This window comes from Battus philenor, unplaced genomic scaffold, assembly GCF_028537555.1.
Source record: "Battus philenor isolate CCGP_79_NKW_IND1 unplaced genomic scaffold, ilBatPhil1.0.hap1 SCAF_23, whole genome shotgun sequence".
In the NCBI taxonomy this organism is placed as follows: Eukaryota; Metazoa; Arthropoda; class Insecta; order Lepidoptera; family Papilionidae; genus Battus; species Battus philenor.
In genome coordinates, this window is record NW_027181686.1 from 2181967 (window position 1) to 2203118 (window position 21152).

General features: G+C 32.8%; 1 protein-coding gene across 1 annotated transcript in view; it reads left to right on the plus strand.

Moving 5' to 3' along the window:
* The window catches only part of LOC137924037 (bicaudal D-related protein homolog), a 135156-nt gene that overhangs the window by 69835 nt on the left and 44169 nt on the right, over positions 1-21152 (plus strand). Inside the window, exons 2-4 of the mRNA XM_068767339.1 lie at positions 8527-8667; positions 17273-17428; positions 18593-18766. Coding sequence (XP_068623440.1) covers positions 8527-8667; positions 17273-17428; positions 18593-18766 — 471 coding nt within the window. The remainder of the gene's footprint in view (positions 1-8526; positions 8668-17272; positions 17429-18592; positions 18767-21152) is intronic.

Below are 21152 nucleotides of genomic sequence, written 5' to 3' on the forward strand. Positions count from 1 at the left end.
TCTTTTCGTTAGTACGGTCACGTTTCTTGCCGTGTGTGTGACGTCACGACTCGGTTCAGTAATTATTAATTTATGCCAAGTTACAACTTGATATTTATGAATATTCGTATTATTGGTGTTATCTGATAATAATTAAGTTAAACGTATATTTAATGTGCTGGTTTAAGTGTTTCTTTCTCCTATAAATAAATCAATTGTTTCAGAAATAATAAATAATGCAATGATAGTTGAGTAATAAAAAAAAGCTTTTAAAAACACGGATTACGTCTTAAAATAATTTATTGTTTATTATCTGTTCCTGTAGACTTTGTACTACCAAAAGTCATTAGTCTGTAGTATTGCAATAAAAAAAATAATGTCAAAAATTTCAGAACGATCATTTGATACAGAATGATTGGAAATAGCTTTAAAATTATTAGACACAAGTGCCATCAAAATTATGGACAAATACAACAATCCGATTTAAGTTTGATACATTTTTAATTATGTTAATTTAAAACTAAAACAAAAAAAAACGTTGCAGTTTTTTTACTTTAATATTTTCCGTCTTAGACACTACATTTTTTATTTTAAATTCCACTTTAAAGTCATTTACACATTACAAACGACTTTACTAAAGTATGTTGAAGTTTTGAAAATATCTCTTTTATATAACAAGTTACTGACAAAACCTATGTTACTTGTACTGTCTTTTTTATTTATATTAGAAGCAACCACTGGGTAAGGGATTGCATTATGCAGAACAGTGAAAGCGTAGGTATGGCCAATGGTCATATGTGCCAGTATTAATATGCGTGTGGGCATAGAATGCAGGGTCGTACTGGAGATTAAAAATAATTATTGAAAATTAATATTTATCAACATGTTTAAAAATCAGAAATCCAATACCTGTGATATTTGATGCGTGAGGTGAAGGGTGAAAGGTGATGAAAAGGAGGAAACTAAAAATGGACGAGTATGTAAGATACTATTATTACTACTAGAAGACCGAATGAAAATGAAGAGTAAAGAAATAAAAAGAAGGATGTGAAATAATTTATAAAAATTGTAATTTCCCTGTCCCTAGACAAGATAGGGGAAAATGACCTCAATAATGGTACCATTTAAAAAAACCATGGTGGGACAAAACGATTGTTAAAAATTATGGTATACGAATGTTTGAAAATCATGGCGAGGTTATAAATAACCTCGCAACGACACAGCGTTTTCGTACACTTTTAGTAAAACATAAGAATATTCTCGAATAGTAGGTAGAAACATTTAAAATTTGATTAGGAACACGGAAGATCCTGTTGTATGAAGAAGCGCTGACGTACATAATGCTTCGTTAAATATGTTGCGCGGGTCGTCAGCCCCGAGATCTGCAATTGGCCCCTTTTGCTACTACGATAGATACGGCATCCGCACAATGAATCCTTGTAATGCTATGAAGTTCCTTATTTTCCGAGAATTATAACCCAGGTCTCCATAGAGTCAAAGCGAATAAATACCTACTGCGTTTGTGTACTTTATCTTCGAACAAAACAAACGCGGACAATAAAGCGTTAATAAAAGTTACGTATTTAAATAACAAATATCAATTTCCACTGTCTATTTATTAGTACCCATTGTACAGAAAGTATCTATTGGTTGAGAAAACAGGTTTTAATCTAATCCTGAACTTATATATCATTTTAAAGGGGGGATTGAAATTTTTATATACGACTAACTTTAATTTATATTAGCAAATATTTTACTGCAATGAACTGCTACTAACGCAACTGACGCTAATTGATGACCACAGCGTCGTGTTGCAACCTGCACGAATAATCGATTTTAGTTTACAAATATAAAATCGATGTTTGCACCGAAGAAGATTAAGATCGATTTTTTTTCTTGAATTTGGAAATCAGTGGCAATATTCATTTCTGAAATAAATTATTAACGAAGTAATACAGTGTTGAAAATGAGAGATTTATTTTCGCAAGTGTTATATGCAATAATAACAAACCTGGTAATACACTATTGAACAATCAAATTAAAATTGTAAATAGTCACATGCATCTTTTTTGAGTACTGCAGAAGGATCATAGAAGAGACCAAATATACAAAAAACGAAACTAAAGTGTATAAGAAAAATAGATACTTAAATCTGTAAATAAATGTAAAAAAAATAGGAAATGCAATATTAAATAATAAAGGAAAGTAAATGTAAGAAAAAACCAATCATAACACAAACAAAGATGAATGAATAAACAACTTTGCGAAAGAAAAAATGAGAACGCAAATAGTATGGTTATATATATATATATATAAATTTCTATACATATAGTATAGAAATAGTCCCTATGTACAGGGGAAGTACAAAAAACTCCTGAAGATGGGCACCATAAAATATGGGTGCTCATGCATGGGTGGTTATTTTATTATGACAATATTCTAAATTTAAAAAATGCGATACTTTTTTTATTAAACGACGAAGCAGAAGACTTGTAGAACGGTTTTTAGCTCTCTAGAATCTCACCTGCAAAATAAAATACGTGCTCGTCGATGACCTGTAAAAAGAAGTAAAAATCTTTGATCTTAGATTACTGATATTGTCCGAGTATAATTTTGTTAGCAGTTTATATGTAAATTACAAGAAATATAGTCGAATGCATGAAAAGCAAGACCAGTTTCACGGCATTCGGTTAATCAGAACGTTAAACGTTACGTGGTTTGTTCGGAAGATTAACTTCATACAGAACTAACTGACTTCTCGACAAGATAAAAAAACAACTTATTTTTAAAGTCCTTCTTGGGTTTAATTGTACACATACATATAAAAAAATCATAAAATATATTAGACTTTTACAGCTTTCAAGAGTTTTTAGTTGTCAACGTCAATCTTTTTTGCAACACATAAATGAGAGTCACAGAGTCTGTGTTTGGCACTAATCAGTGTAACATTACTACGGAGGATGTGGAGGGGTGGAACACGTGTTGAGTGATTTAACGGTGATAGTTGTGTAATTCGCATTGTTTGCCGCATGCGCATTTATCAGCGGGTGGCGGCGCACTTTATTGCACGACTACTGCTGCATGGCAGAAGTAGCTATATATAAGTCCTTTTCTTACTTAGAATGGACTTCCGAAAAATAACGCCTGAATCCATTAGAACAAAATTAATACCATTGACTCGGTTCTCGAGTTTTACGCTTTGTAATAAATGTACAGATGTAATTTTATTTATATATATGATTTTATAAAGATCTAAATGCGACCCTGTCGTACATTAGGCCGACTGATCGCTTCGTGCGTTTGCGCATCCTAATGCACTGCGCGCTGATTGATGAAGGATACGTAATGGCGAACGGCCATAATGTAATATTAAGGATGGAATGCGGGAGGTCGTTTCTTTGTAGCTAGAACTAATCAAATCAATTACTACGTTCTCTATTAATTTTATAATAACATTGATTTTACAGGTTGATTGGTTGGTTAATGTAAAGGCTATATAAAAGTGAAAATTTACAAACCTCCTGTATAAAATGACCACTATAAAATATGTTAAATATATTCAATTTTCCAATAAGAATGCGACTGGTAAGTAACTTCTGAAATTATTAAATCTGCTGAGACAAATTGTAAACAATGATTAATTTTAATATTTAGTGATAGATATTGTCACATAGATGATTATATAGAGATTAGATAGAGTCACATAGAAATCTTATTAATCAAAAATTATTTTATTAAGCAAATGTCAAATCGAAGTATTGTTAAACTGCTCGTAACTTATTATAGATTTTGACAACTGCAGTATATGAATACATATATTATCCGATTTACGAATAATGCGTTCAGATTTCCGAAAGCATGGCTATGTAGTGTGACCACAATATGGGATTGTACCGGAAAATTACCATTGTTTCCATTCAAGCTTTTTAATCTAATCTTGTCAAATGGAACAATAGAAAAGGCTGAAGTACGAAATTATTGTAATACAACCTGCCGCCATTAGCATTATCCTGTACCGTGTCCGGACTTGGCATCGGATGATTTTTAACAGACAGACATTTGTTTGACAGTTTTTTTGGTTCACAACTTGAAACATTCATATCTTATCAATAAAATCAAAAAAGTATAAGTAATTCTTAAAATACAATGTTTTGCACACACATTAATTTGTACCTATACAGAGAACTAACATTTGCGATCGTACGACGCGAGCTCGATTCCCAGGAAACTAACTTATAATTCACACTTTGTGCGTTAATTATATGGAATTGCCATTTACAAACAAGTTTGCCAACTCGCCTACCAAACAGGACGATTATGGTATGCCCCTTATAGATATTTTTGGAGGATGCGTATGTCGTGCAGTCGGCGTCTATGAGCTGTAACGAAGAAACCCTATCCGTAAAACAATAATTTTAAAATTAAAATAACGTAATAATAATATAGTAAGAAAATGCTTTTTCAAAATATTAAAACCAATTATTGTTGACTATATGTGCCTGCAGAATTTATACTATCAGAAGGGCAATAGCTCTGTTGCATTTCAGCAGAAAAAATAAATGAATGTAAAATATTTCAGTCATATATACTGATGTGTGTGTATTAATACATAAACGCATCTATATATATCACATCATCAATATATGTATATATATATATATATATATATATATATATATATTACGAAAGATAAAAAAACTCGTTTAAATCTTCAAAACATAGAGAATACAAAATACTGTTTTAACGGCATAAGTACATAATTATATGCACTGAATAGAACTAGGTAGAAAACAATGGAAAAATATGGAGAAAGCTTCTTAAGAGACGGTGGTAAAATGCCGAATACAAGCCGCTGCCAAGCTTATGGGATATTTAGGCGTCAGTCATATATCCAACCTAGGACGCTCTATAGTTGCAATGAAGATGATGGATAAAGCATTTTTAAAGACATCTGCTAGACGTCGATATTATTTTATTCTTGGTGATGAAACACCCAAATTGGGTGAAGCATAGTCATCTCCAAAGACCATATGTTTCTCGCAACCGTACCTAAATCGTTGGTCCACCTTGTGGGACGTCTGCCCACGTTGAACTTACCAGATCGTGGTCGCAATTCGAGAACCTTACGATCCCAAAGTTCATGGTATTTGTTCATGACAATAATGTATGTGATGTGAAAATATAATCCAGTTAAATAGAACCCGACAGTGATGGGTAGGCTTCGAGTTCACGGTTCAAATGTGCAAGTAAATGGTGAGATTAGCGCACGCGACGACACGCATGTGGGTCACGCCGTCTGCGCATACAATGCTGGAAAAGAAAAAAAATCATGTCATCGGATCTTAGAAAGCATTTCCCGTGTGAGTTTCGTTTTTTACGATACGTACTTGGATATCACCGTGTTATTGTATCTAAATATGAAGTCAAGGGCATTTTCTGATTGGGACATCACTGATGTTCTTTTTTTAAAATAAGAAGCCTATGTTATTAGGGGCCTTTCTTACATTCCCCTGTCTTGAGAACACAGGGAAAATTTTTCAAATAATTTGTTCACTTTCTTATTTTATCTCCACGCTCTTCTTTCGTCTTTCTCAATTTTTTTCACTTGATCCCCTTTTACCTTTCACATAATTTAATAAATTAGAATAATTCATTCCTTTACAATTTATCCATCTCCTCTTTTCGTTCACGATTTCCTGCTGGACTGTTTTTTAACAATTTTTATTTTATTATTTAGTTTATCTGTATTTTTACTTTAGCCTACTTTTTTTAGTTTATCTGTACTTTTACTTTTAACTTCTGCCTTATAATTTTTATTATAATAATATTATTATAACATATCTATATCACAATATTTATTGCTTATTTCTTTATGTCAGATTTTTCTCTACCTTTTCCGACTACTTCGCTGATGTTAGTTTATAATAAATCACTTTAAACTCATTTATCATAATTTCAGCTGTGGGACATAGATTCCCAATAATATAGCCCAGCGGATTCACTAGTTGGAGTGGTAGTGAGCAGGCTATATATCCAGCAGTACAGATGTTCGATGGGGTCTTAGATGTTTAGGAGTTGAAGCAACAGACCTTCAAGCGTGGGAAAGGACGTCCACCCACGAGGTGGACATACGATTTTGTTATCAAGCTGACTTCTCGAATAAAATAACATGTATAAAACCAACTTATTAAGTATTTTATGGGTCTAAAGTGTAAAGACATATAAAACAAGCACAAGATATCTTAGAAAGAAAGTACTTATTTAAATCTTATTTATTATGGCATTCAGTAATTTTAACTTGATTGAAATGTGTTGAACTTAGTTTGTTGACTCATTTACATCATTGATATTATAATGCACACATTAAAAATTGTTTAATTTTAATTAAAACAGTAACTGTTGAGTTTCTGATCTTCTCAACAGATCAGCGTTCCGAGCCGGTGGTAGCTTATTGGTTATCTATTTGAATAAAGTAATTTTGAATTACGAATTGAATTTGAATTAGTCATTGTTGTCGAAAGATGCTGACTGTTTTCAACCGGTTCTCTTGGAAGTCGATGAAATGGACGTCCTTCGACTGTTGAAGGTTTTTTAAAAAAAAATAATGTTCTTAATTTAAATCATAAAAATAAAATGCCATGTTAAATTTATAACTGTATGCTATACATTAACGTCTATCATTTTATGCGTTTTTTTACAAGAGAAATAAATAGTCTGTATTTCAATGTTTAATTATGTCATATTAAGGTTCCAGATTGTCAGATTGTAAAGAAGATATATATATGTAATGATTTAACTATACATGCACTAAAATCTTTGCTAATCCTTGCTCTTCCGTTCAAGGTAGCCCTTAAACAACAACGACCACAAAATCGTGACTCCAATAACCTCATACGTACTTAAAAAAAAATAAACGAACTGTGTTTAAAATAGATTACATATAATAATTACAAATTTAAAACCATTTTAAATACATTAAAATAATATTTATTCAGCTTAATATACAGTCCAGTGACGTAAAAAGTCTATTGTACAATTATATACACTCAGTGCGTCTGTGTTGACAATGTATGTTCAATGTTTGTACAAATTGAAAGTTTTTGTTTTTCATATTCTTTTGCAACGATAATTACGACGAATTACAAGTAAAACTTAAATTAAATATATTGTTTTTCATTGGTTTCTATTCAGGATAGAAAAATGGAAAGATCAGACGCTGTTTTAGCTCATACAGGGCCACTAAAAGAGATAGGCCCCCTGTAAGATATCTATGGAGAGATACTTGTTTGTGAGCAGTCGCAATCCTATGTAATTAATCAATCCCGTGACGAATAATATTTTAAATATATTAGTAAAATATTCCAAACTTTATTATCACTTACATATGTATCACAATAGAACAATCTATATCATATTGTCATTTATAGAACAATGTAACACACAGTATGGTTGATTATTGTTGTAAAAACTTATAATATATATAGAAGAGTTTAAATCAACAAATAGCTTTTATGGATATTTCATGTCACTCTATATAAAGCGATCGCTTTGAAATATGTTATATTATTTTATTTTTTTCTATTTAAATACCACAGACTAATAATTTTTGACAGAACACAATGTGCATGGATACATAATTAATTTTTATATTTAGTAATGATTGACCGATGCTTTTTCATACTTATATTATCATTACTTTATTGATTATTTCTGAAATCATTGATTTTTGGATCAGATGTAGCTTATATCAAACCAAAGCATCTGTGATACAAATTTGTCGCTTACTTACGCGTCAGTATACAAACACCCTGTAGAAAAATAACCTTGAATTAATAATTCACTATACACAACAAAATAAATTATAAATCGTCTTCCATCCGTCAAAAAAGCGACGAAAGTAAAAGTGACGATGCCATAGCCTCGTCCGATCTTCCGTCTAGATAAAAAAAACAACGGAAATAACTCGTTTTTTTAATTTTCTCCGCAAATTTCCGTGTAATTGGCTTGTGCGAGTAATTGAACTTTAATTAAATAAAAAACAACCTGTAAAATAGCGTATCTAAAGATGTCTGTTTATTTTAATATTTTTAATAACTATACAATTCTAGCTGGAGTTCTGTTACACGCTATTACGTAATAATATATAAAAAATTAATGTCACAGATAGCTGTCAGGCATTTGATTTGGCACGTCGAATATATTTATGGGAGGATATACCATAATTGCCACTCTTGACATGCGGGTTGGCGATTCTAGTTTGGTATTATGGTACGCAGAAGACATTGCTGCCCATCCTCTGGAAACTTACTTCTGAGCAGTGGCAAACCTGTATAATTAATGCACAAAGTGTGAATTGTATAAGACTTTCCCGGGAATCAAACTCGCGGCCTAAGATCGCAAGTCCCAGTTCTCTACCAACAGAAAAATGAATCTCTGATAAACAGTTACCTTTCTTAAATATTAGTTATAAACTTTTATAGTATATAACCTTTATTTTTTTAGTTGAGAGATCAGTATTGAATACTAATAAATGTTATTCTCATCCAGGAATTGGAGCAAGAGAAACACCTGCTGCGGCGACGGTTGGACACGACACAGGGGGAATATGAAGCGCGTCTCCTGGAGCTGCAGAATGACATACGCGAGCTCACAGCCAAGATCGACTCCAAGGATAACAGCGTCAAACAGGTCAGTTACAATAACACTATGTATGGTAAAACGTTATACAAAAAAATAAAAATCCAAATATACAATATGAAATGTGATAAAATAAAACTCAAATGTGATATATAATGTATTAAAGAAAATAAGTAAAAATGTAAAATAAAAATGTAAAATGAAAAAATGTGATAAGAAAAGTGGAAATAATGATAGATGAACAGAGCAAAAGGGTAAGAAAGTAGAAATGTAGCATGAAAGACAGATAATAGACCGAAAGAGAAAGTAAAATATGAAAGAAGAGAGAGAAAATTAAAAATCATGTGAAAAATTAAATTGCAAATAAAATCCCTGTCCCACCATAAATAGGGGTACGAGAGGCCCCCAATAGCAGGGGTATTAAAAAAAAACACTATGTATGGTAGAATAATTTTAATATTCATTGTCATACTAACCTAAAGACGCCCACTGCAAGGCATAGGCTTATCCTGAAGAATGCCACGATGATCCTGCGCTGTCTGCATTTATCATCTTCCCACGACCCTATGTCGTCGGTCCACTTGTGGGAGGCCAATCCACACTGCGTCTACCGTTCGTTGTAACCATTCTAGAACCTTCCGGATCGCTATTTTACTCTGTGTTTGGCACTAATCGGTGTAACATAACTCCTGAAGATGCCCCGTGGAGAGTTGAAACACGTGTTGAGTAATTTGGCGGTGGCGGTTGTGTGATTCGCATTGTTTGCCGCATACGCATTTATCAGCGGGCAGGCGGGCGGTGCACATTGTTGCACGATTACCACTGCATGTGCGGAAGTGGCTAAATATTGGTCCTTTTCTTAATTGGTATCAGTAATAAACGTACGATGTCATCGCGACGGCTGAAGCCGGTAGTTGAAGGAAATGACGCAAGACACTCTTATTGTAACCTATTGGTTCTCCAAGACTCTCTGACTTTTGACTTTGCTGAATAGCCAAAAGTAACAGTGGAACGACCTGAGTAACCAATTCAGTATGACATCGAACAATCGATTCTTGAATTGTTTGAGATACAGCTTTGAAACTGGTTTTGGCTGAGCCAAATGATTATCCAACACTATCACCAAGGTTTGGAGATCAATTGTCAAATTTAAGCACCAAATCCTCGGTTTTTTGGACAAGGTCCTCGTTGGTGTTCAATAACAATCACACCTTTCTTTTTGATCACACTGACTTTGACGACAAACACAGCGTAAGACGTCCATCCACAGTGTGGATAGGTCAACTTATTAAAGTCGTCGTATGCCGCTATATGCAGGCCTATAGATTTGTAATATACCACTACAGATCCTATTTAAAGTCGATGAAGTAGTCCTATGTCCAGCTATGGACGTTCTTCGACTGAAATCATCAAGAATTCTCAGTAAACATACAAACATACATATACGGAATGGAATGGAAAAAATGACAGAAATATATGTCCTCAAAATACATTCATCCGTTTGTATATCATCATCTTTATTTTAGTCGTATGTACCTCCTATAACGCGAATTTACAAATAATTTACCGCATAAAAGAAATATAGGTGTATAAGCTAAATTCTTAATTTAGCATCATTGAAAAAACGCTGTTGATAATTCGTATCTGTTAATCTTAATTACAATTGTAATGTTCTAATCGCGTCGGTACTGCGCGGTCGTTTTAGAACAATGCCGGCTGAACAGGCGTTGACCTCTAAACAGCAAAAAAGTGACCATTGTTAAACGAAATTCGTGGTTTTTTGTTTTCATTAACACCGCTGGTTATATGGCCCTACCGTTCGAAAGGAGTCAAGGTTATGTGGGGCTATTTCGACAGCGATTTACATAAGTTTAATATACTTTTTATAATTCTACTTATGTCTAAGATAAAAAGCTTGGTCTGGTTTAATATTTACAAGTGTGGTGTAGTTTTTGGAACTATTAAGTTTAGATATCTCTTATTATCTATTTTAGAAAAGTTGTTTTTCTTACAGCGTCATACACGAGCTTGATCAACCGCTGTTTCTATGGCCCAACATCGAAACCATACATTTTAATGCGATATATTTAGTTGTCGAAATGTTGGGGTAAGGGTAATCCAGTTAGCGATAGGGATGCGCGAATCCGATTACTAACTTTAGCCGTTTTAACGTAAACGGTAAAGTAACGCGATTTTAAATGGATTTTTACCGATTAGTTTACCAATTTGATAGATCGTATATTCACGTGACTTTTGCAAAATTAATTCTGTATATTAGACAAAACAAAATAAATACAGAAGACTCGGTAAAAGCTAAATAGCACAGCTTTTAAATTATGCTATTTCAAGTCTTAAAATAATAACACATGCATTGCAATTGATAAAGTTACATCAACAATCTTAGACAGCAGTGATAGTGGTAAGGTAATGGGGGGATACGCTAAGCATTATGTAAAAGGAGAGAATTAAGGTGCAATTTTAACTTAATGTTATAACTCTGGACTAACAAGATATTCCAATGATTAATGATTGGAAAGCGTACAGTACATCAAAGAGCTTTAGAGAAGTCTCTGTTCATTTATCTACAAGATTGAATTAGGAATGAGGAACCAACAGAGCAAGGCAGATAGCAAGATGAAGTGACATTGGATAAGAAAACAGATAGATGGATACAGAGAAGAGAGATACGATGAACAGTCCAGCAGTAGACGTGAACAGATCCAAAAAAAATCACAATATATCTTTAAATATAATGGAATTGACAATAATAATGTGAGATATCTAATTTACACGAATGATTAACAGATAAACCACAGATTATATATATTTTTTTTTCTCCTTCCTGATTCCTCCTTCCTTCCTTTCCAATACTGATAAATAGGTGGTCTATTTATCAGTATTGGGAACAGAGTTTTGTATTCCTTAATAATTTTTTTTTCACTAGAATTTTTATTTTCGTTCTTGTCTTCCATAGTGCAAAATGTCTTTTATCCTCCTTTTATCATTCTACAATTCCATCTTCGTTTCCCAATCATTCCATTCCTTTCGTATATCCTCAAACACTTCAGTTATCCATTTCTATTACAGTATCACAGTTTTAATTTGTTTAATACAGATTATATATTACAATTAATACAGATAATATTAGGCACGATGAAACAAGATGAAGATAGAGTGGTCATTTGTCAAGATGGAAAGAAGCTCGGCGTAAAACTGTCTGACAAGGACAACAACATCAACATCAAGAAAAAAATTAATATAATAAATAGGAGGAAAAGAGTGAGACTACTCAAATGGTGTAGAGCAAGACACATCTATAGGATGAACAATATTAGATAGACAAAACGCCTAATAGATTTCATGCCAAGGGACATGAAAAGAAGAAGTTGATCAAGTAAAAGGTGGAACGAAACCTTTACCCAGGGACGAGGATATTTATGGAAGTGTGAGGAGTACGTGATGGATGGATGCGACCACCACTTAGTAAAAATAAAGGCTATTTTTAAACGGTTTCAATACAATATAATAAAATCAATAACATTATAAATCTAAGATAGCCGCCAATACAAAATGGCGGATTACATATTTTTCCTTAACCCCTCAATATGGGTATCAAATGAAAGGGCTACACTAGTAAAACACGATGATTATTTGATAATTTAAAATTCAAGATGGACGCTGTTCCAATATGGCGGACTAGGTACATATTTTTCCACAACCACCATAATATGGGTATCAAAAAACCGTTTAACTTAAAAGTTTTTCAAATGTATTTATTTGAGTTTAAAAGAGCAAACAATGTCTTTTAATATTACGTTGATTTATATAAAAAGATAACATAATCAAAAAGTTTGATAATAAAATATGCGTGTACTATAAATGAATATGCGATATAGATCTGTTTAGTTCGTTTTGCGTGTATATAAAAACCACGTCTAACGACCCAGACTGTAAATCGATGAACCAAAAATAGCATTACTGTGAAGCTTTGACTAATCAAACACTATTTGTGATAGGTTTCCCTCGCGTGTCCTGAACGTGAAGGTCGACCGCTCGGAAGGCCGCGCCTGAAACCGCTAATTACATTTCCATTAAGTCTATGACGTCATCGTAGGCGCAGTCGACAGCGAAAATTAAAAAAAAACTATTGGCCAATTTAAAAATTAATCATATTTAACTACATAACACAGGTTGTCTATTACTAATGAACATCGATATAGCCTTTCGTTGGTCTTTGCTTCCTATCTGTTTACCCTTCTCTCTTTCTTCCGTCAAGTCTTCTTTCTTCTTTTTTATCTCTTCTTTGTAAAGGTTTTTATAGTCGTAGATTTCACAGCAATACAAAACTGCCTACACTTCCGTTTTGTAATAAGAAACGATTTTTTTATCTAATAAATCATTTACTTATTGAAATATCGGTTTCGAATAATATATCGCGCGCTATTTTAATTTACTAGACTATAAAATAGAGGGTCAATTTATAATATTGTCCAATTTTACATTTAATGCAATGTCAACAACACATATTCGAAATGTATAATTCACATAAAATTATATATTTTAACTGACTTTAATGTTATTACTTTGTAGAAATTAAATTAAAACAAGAAGCAGTTTTTTATTTATTTTGTGTCATTAATCTACGTTCGACATTATCTAACCTGGACTCTTAAAAAAAGTAAAAATGAAGTTACTTCCTCGTGCAAAACAATGAAATATCTAGAGTTATAAGTTATATAAAGCAGGTTCTTGCCACTAAAAATTAACTCATGAGTACAGTCAGCACTATAAAAAACATAATGATCTTGTATTTTAATATTAAATTTAAAAATAGATCAGTAATCATTTTGAAAGTCGATACTCATTGGCTTTATCGGGAAATAAAACGAGCTATTGGAAATAATAAAAGTGTTTAACACGCCGTGTCTAATCGATTCAGCGGGCGACAGTAGGCCATGATTCTATGTCCTCATTAAGCGCCATTGTCTTTTACGATCTGTACAAATAATTGATAATTGATAGTAGTGAGATATCGGCCTCATATTGTATTTACAAGGCACCATGAAAAACTGACTGTACCTAAGCTTCGGCATCAAATTCGGTAATTCTTTTGTAATAAGCGGAATTAGTTTTTTTTTTTAAATAAAGTGCCACAATACATTATTGGACTATCATTAATAAATAAGAACTTCTTAACTATAATTAATAAGAAATTCTTACTTAGGACGTACTTCCGCAAAATAACACCTGAATCAAAGCTGAAAGTTAAAAACGCATTTTAAAAAATAAATTGACAAAAAAGCTTATTATTCAATAAACAAATATTTAAATGATAAGTATACTTATCATTTAAATATTTGTTTTAGGCAGTGATGTCGCCTGATCATTTTGATTTCATTTAGGCTATATCTGATATCTGTGTTAAACTTTATAAAAAGAAGTGTCGTGGAATTTCTTTCTGCTTCCCTTACACAACTATAACAGCTTACGAAACAAAAATAAAATAATTATTAATGTTATATAATTCTCTATATATTTGCATCAAAAATATCAAATCAGAGCGACATTCGGCGCCATTTGTAAAAAAAAGAGACACTTTCAAATTATGACATTACTTCTGCGCCACATATTGCAAGGTGATATGTAACTCATTTGCTATTCGATATACCCTTTTCAAAAAGAAATGGTTTCAAGAATAATAAATAACTTAATGATAGTATAGTGAGAAAAATGTTTCTAAAATCCGGATTAGTACATATGAAAATTAATTATTATTCACTATTTGTATCTGCAGATAATATACTGCCAGAAGTAATTGTTACATTACTATAGAAAAAATAAATTAATATAACTTCAAGTGTGATCGCCACATCAGGATGAAATAGTTGTAAAAACTTTGAAGATTATTTATATAAATTCTTTATATATTGTACCAAATAAATTTCATATCCTTCAAAGTAATTCGCGTCCGATTAATTGCACTTTTGCCAACTTTTCTAGTCCTTGAAAGAGTGAGAATAGATTTTTCTGCTATAGTTTTCAACACCTTCGATTCGGTTTTTATCTCCTCAATCGTGTCAAAACGGTATCCCCAGCATTGATCTTTTGAATTTGTTAAATAGCGAGAAATCTTATGGAACCAAATCATACGAATACGGTGGTTGAGGAAAGATATAAGTCGAGTTTTGACGCTTTTTTTTTTCAAGAGATTGATCGATTTTGACAATATCCGAGACTTACTCGCTTAACAAAATTGTAAAAACGTGTGTAACTTGGAAATAATTAAACCTTTTAACAAACAAACGCTTGGCAAGTGTCATAGACAGTTCTACAAACATATGAAAAAAATTACCTGCCTTCCTAATGCCCAGGAGTTTAAAATATATTTTTTGGTGACAGTAGTACATACCTTTAAAGCCTTTACACATATAACTAAACACTTTGCGTTTGTAATCAAGTTTTTTTTAATAAACAAGGTACGTAATTTGAAAGAAGATTAGATACATTTTAATAGCAGTATCTAATCTTTTCTCCTTTATTCTTTTGTACTTTCAATATATTATGACACTTTAAAAGTCTTATTCATTCTTAGCTGATTTCTAATTGGCAATAGGAGTATTTCTACCGAATTTCAAATCTTTAAGCCTTATGGTTTCACAGAAATCGTGATGAGTCAGTATATATGCAATATATATGAATTTCTTAATCGTAGAAAACTTCCGGTATTATCCTGTTCAAGTGATGATTTACTGATGTTAAAATAAGCGGGTATACATAAAAAGCTTTGTCTAAACAGCTCGAGTCTAATTCGTTAGTGTTGCAACGCGATCGTCACGGCATCTAACGACCTTCCGGAGCCCGAAGAAAAAAGTCTTTCGTAAATATTTACTTTGCCATTTAAACCCTACAACTATTGTAAGAAGGGACAGAATGCTCTGGCAATAATTGGGATATTTTTTTACGGCCATTACAACGATTAACAACGCTTGGTGTTTGTTCCAATGTCTCGGCTCGGTCGAGCAACTGGGTTTTTTTATGAGGTCGATGGAGTTTAATTATTTATCACCTTTTTCTTTATTTTTAAATTTAGAAAGAAAATAAAGGAATGATACTAAAAAAGGGCTGTGAAAACAATTGAATTCTTTTTGTAAAGTGATGAGTGAAACTTACTGTTGCTTATGAAGTGGTAAGGGGTAGAGTATGTCTAACCTAAGAATAAACTTCTATATCTCTTCGGTTAACACTTCATTGATTAACCAAGCCCAAAGGTCCCCAGGGGGGACCTCGGCTTGGACTGTCACATGTTGATAATACCCGCTAAGCATTCCGACACAATGAAGATGAGATGGCCGAACCTTGGCTTGACCAGTTGCTATTACCTAGCTAATATCACTACTACTGAAAAAGAAACTCCATCAACGCTTCTATCTAGTATCAGCAATGTTGTTCGAAATATTCATCATACTATTATATTGAAATAAAACGTTCCAGACTAACTTGTTAAAGAATTGATCTTATTATCTCTAATTTACCTTTATATCATATACCATGTACATTTTAATATACTTCTAGCGGTGTTCGTAACTACGTCTGCGGTCATTTTAACAAAAAAATAATTTTGTTGGTTTTTTCGTTTAAAATTTTTTATAAAATTAACCATAGCAACCTAAGTTACCAAAGTTACTCCTTATTACTTCAGCTATCTGTCAGTATAAGTCCCGTCAAAATCGGTCCAACCATTTTAAAGAAAAGCCGGAACAAACAGACAGACTTTCAAGCAAGAAAGGGACTAATATATAGCTACTTCCGCTATGCAGCAGTAGCGAAAGTAGCTATATGTTAGTCCCCTTCTTACTTAGGATGGACTTCCGCAAAGTAACGCCTGAATCTATTAGATATAGACAGACTTTCAGAGAAAACATAATGTAATTTTGGTATATAAACCGTATCTAATATATAAAATTCTCGTGTCACGGTGTTCGAACTTGAACTCCTCTGAAACGGCTTGACTGATTTTTACCAAATTTAATATGCGTATTCAGTAGGTCTGAGAATCGGCTACTATCTATTTTCTATACCCCTAAGTGATAAAGGTTGTTCACAATTAAAAAAAAAATATATTTTTTTAACGAAATTTTTTGTTTTTATTTTTTTATGATACATCATACAAGAATGCATACAACCATAAATTTTCACCCCTCTACGATCAACCCTTATTTTTTATTTGTAAATTAAAATATCAATTTTTTTTTGCAAAACAACGTTTGCGGGATCAGGTAGTATAGCTTCAGCTAGATCAGCTTTTATTTTTCGTTATAAAATGAAAAGTCTATTTTTATATGCATTTTGATACAGCATTCAAGAATTTATGGTTAGATCGAAATGTGTATAATTTGGTTTGTTGGCCCACTCATATGATTTATATTATAATTTACGCATGAAAAATTTATAGTTTCATATAAAATTGCAACTGTTGAGTTTCCGGTTGGCTCTTCTCAACAGATCAAACAGATGTAAAGGCTTACTTGGATAAAGATGTTTTTTTTTAATTTGAAATATTCATTGAGGTCCTTATCGAACTGCGGATATTTGATTGGTCTAGTGTAAAGAAACTTTTTAAATATGGAACGTATTCAACAATTACTTTTATTTCTAGCGCGAGGAAGAAAAAACCAGCCTGATAGCTGACCTGACGGCGCAAAACTCTCGCCTCACTGCGCAGTTGAAAGAATCCTCGGTGACGGAAGCCCAGCTGCTGGCACAGCTTGAGAGTCTGAAAGACCAGTGCTCCATGAGGAAGACCAGTCTACAGGTAAACGTCACAAATTTTAAAACACATTTTCATTTATTTTTTTAATATGTATATTAATACATTATGCCATTTCTTCTCCGTCTATGAACAAAGTCTGTATACTTCTTTTTTTATCTTTAATAGCCAAGTTTATCTGTAAGGACGTGTAAGAAATTCCTACGTGTTTTGCATTAATTATAATCTGCAGTAGATCGTAAAGTCTTGTCCAAGGACATGACACATATATACAACTGTACAGATATCAGTACTGAAAATTGTGACCTTCAGTTGGCAGACATAAATTATAACATACAGAGAAGAATACATTAAATCATATACTTGTTCGTGTGTTGATTACTTGTTCGTTTTTTGTCACTTACCAATGTGCTAGTTTCTCTAATTATGCGATATATCCTACTTCTGTAATATCCCAACTCTTATAACCTAAATAAGTCCTGTAAGGAGATTCGTAGACGATAGAAATTAACATAGCCCAGCAAATAGCAGCTGGAGCCTTAAAGTTCTGGAGTGAACCATCTTCAAGGTCGAAAGATGACCTAGTTAAAGTCTTCGAAAGACTCTGAACGCAGGCTGCTTCCAGTCTTATTGTAAATCTATGCTGGACGTTCAGGTTCAGCGGCTGGAATAAAGATGATAGAAATACTTTTCGGCTTTACTACTTAACCAAGTTTGAAGTGACAGAGGGCTGGTGATGCTTATCTCAGATCTCTCCACAGAAACTTAGCTAGAAGATTCACCCAGAAGCCTTTTCTCATATGACCCCTGTTTTTTATGATCACTCGATTTACTCTACCATAGTAAAGCAGGGATTATTTGTACAATTCATAATCCTCTGTCATCTTTCTTAATATATCTCATTCATTCCTTTTCTTGTCTCTTCACAATATCTTGCATTCCTTTTATTATCATTTCTTTCTTTGTAGTATTCAACATTTACATTTTCATTTATTTTTGTTTGTTTTTGATTTTTACATTTATCCGCCTTAGTTTATTATTAACATTATTTTGTTTTCTTACTATCTATACCACAGTTTATTATTACTTTTCTTTCCTTTTTTGTTTTATTTACATTAACAAATTATATCCTTTATGCCCCTAGAGCCTTGGCTGCGTCATTACACCAAAGGATAGAATAACATTAATCATTTGTTATTTTACATCTAGGATCATGTACAAAGTCTGAAATCACTGAAAGCGGAGCTGGCGCTAGTAAGCGATAAGAAGACGGACCTGGAGCGAAGGCTGACGGTCTCCCTCCGCGACAAGGACAACCTGATGCAGCAGCTCGAAGAAGCTACTGACAGGATTTCGGCGCTGGAAAGGCAGTTGAAGGAACAGGTATATTTATAATTAAATTTTGTACTCGGTACATTTCAAGACCAAACAAGAGTTGCTGGGTTTATATTTTACCTGATTCTGTTTGTTATTATTAATTCTTAGCGCTAAGTAATATGATTATGTTATTGCTGGTGATGACATATCACATACGACGGGACTCATGAGAGAGGTCATTCAGAGAGCAATAGAGATGGCTGTGTTTGGAGTTTCGCTGCGAGATCGAATCAGAAATAAAGAAATCCGTAGGGCACCAAGATCGGTGACATAGCTGAAGAATTGCTCGTCTGGAGTGGAGTGTCACTCGTGGAACCGATGGGTTTTGGGGCCGAACGGCTCTCAAGGGACTACAAGCAGGTAGACGCGGTGAGGATAGGCCACTAGGTAGACCGATGACATAGTTATGGTCGCTAGATGCGGGCGGCGCAGGAGAGTTCATGGTGGCTATCTTTAGGAGACCTATTCCTTGCAATGGGCGTTCATCGGCTGAAACGAAGAATAATGCGATGAATGAATGAATAATGTGTCTCGAAAATATATTAATAAAAAAGTAAATAAAAAGCATTAATAAACCATTCACCTACTTATATTATTATTAATAATAAAAGTCTTTGACAGAAGTTTTTAATATTTGAAATATTAATGTAAAAAATTAAAAATTGAGAATAAGCTTATCATGAATAGATATATAAATAGATTTATTTCACATCACAATAATACGTAAAAATTACAAAAAAAAATTATAGATTTTGTAGAGTATATAGTTTATAGTATTTGTTTGTTGCTGAAAAAAAAAATAAAGAAATGTAACTGGGTGGCAACACTGTGTATGAATTTCATTGTAACTGCGTTGTTCTTGCTGTATCTGTTATACTTTAATAAAAAGTTCTTTTTTAAATCATTACTATTGTTTAATAAATAAATATTCTATAACGGAATTAAAGAAAAAGATACACTATAAGAGAACATGACAACATTAAGACATAATCAATTAAAATATGTCTGGAATAATTGATGTTTGTAGCAGTAGTATGAAATTTAAACCAGAGGACGAAATACTGACGCGTTTTTGGTTCACTACTACTCTACACCGTTCCACCAATATGAATCTATATTCTATCTGTATCTATATTTACCTAACAAAGTAGCCGCGTACGAATCGATTCACGTTGTAAACAAGTGCAGTAACTTGCAAGGTTTCGTAATGCGAAAAATCGACTGATCGGAATCAAATGGATTTTCTTTATCCTGTATTCGTGACGCACGGCTTAAAAACTACTTACTTCACTTGAAGTAATCACTAACACTAACTTTAAGAAAATTTTGTATTGCAAAAGCACTTCACGTTTTGTGATAGAACTTCAGAACAAAACAAAGAACAGAAAAGTCATATTTTCGGCTGCTGAAATAAGCTGGTTTTATTTACAGTTTTAGTATATATTATACAAATCACACTGGAAGATGTGATTTTTGTGTTAAGAACTTTTTAATTACCGTAAAGAAATAAAAAATAAAATGAAATAGGTAGTCGTTGTCACGATATAGGAATTCATTTCTCTCTCTCTGTATGTATATATGTACATATGGACTCCGGGCAGTAGGGCATCTAATGGTCTCCGAGCAGCCTGATGAGGCCACACAGTCCATACCAGTGTTTCCCAATTTAGAGCCCAAGTCCCACAGGAGGGCAATTCGAAAGTCGACTAGACATGAGTTTAACCCTTTTTCTTTAGTACAAAAATTATATATGTTACATAGGAGGCCGTAACAATTTTAAAAAGGCTAAGTTGAGACATAGCCCAAAAAAGGTCGGAAAATACTGGACGATAGCTTTTGCAATAAAACCTTTTTGATAAATTTAAATAGCTAATAGTGGCTAAAATTTAATGAATTTTTTAATAATTTTATAATATTAGTTTAACGTTTTTTGATGTTACGTACTGTGCATTCCAGAAATGTCCTTACAGTATTGTATTGAGTATAATTTGGCACCGGAAATGATCCATTTAGGTCTGTAATCATTAACTAAAAATCTTTCCATTGCTTTTTACCACCATCTTGATTATCTAAACAAAAGGCTGTATTGTTCATATTATGTCAGCGAGTTTCCCAATGCTGCCTTTGAAATATATTCAAGATGTTATCTTAATTTCAACGGATTTATTTTGAAAGGATTCTGAGGCTGGTTCCATTGTATAGATGTCGGCATTTTTAAAATGAAAGGCGTCTATAAGATGTACATTTTAGTTGTGTTTTTTCGATATGACAGGAGTTCGTATGTGTAAGCAAAATTTTATACGAACAGTTACGTCAGAATGTAAATAAAACTCATAAACAATGTCTTAACGGCAAACGAATAATGCTCACTCTACCACTGCACTATTATAAC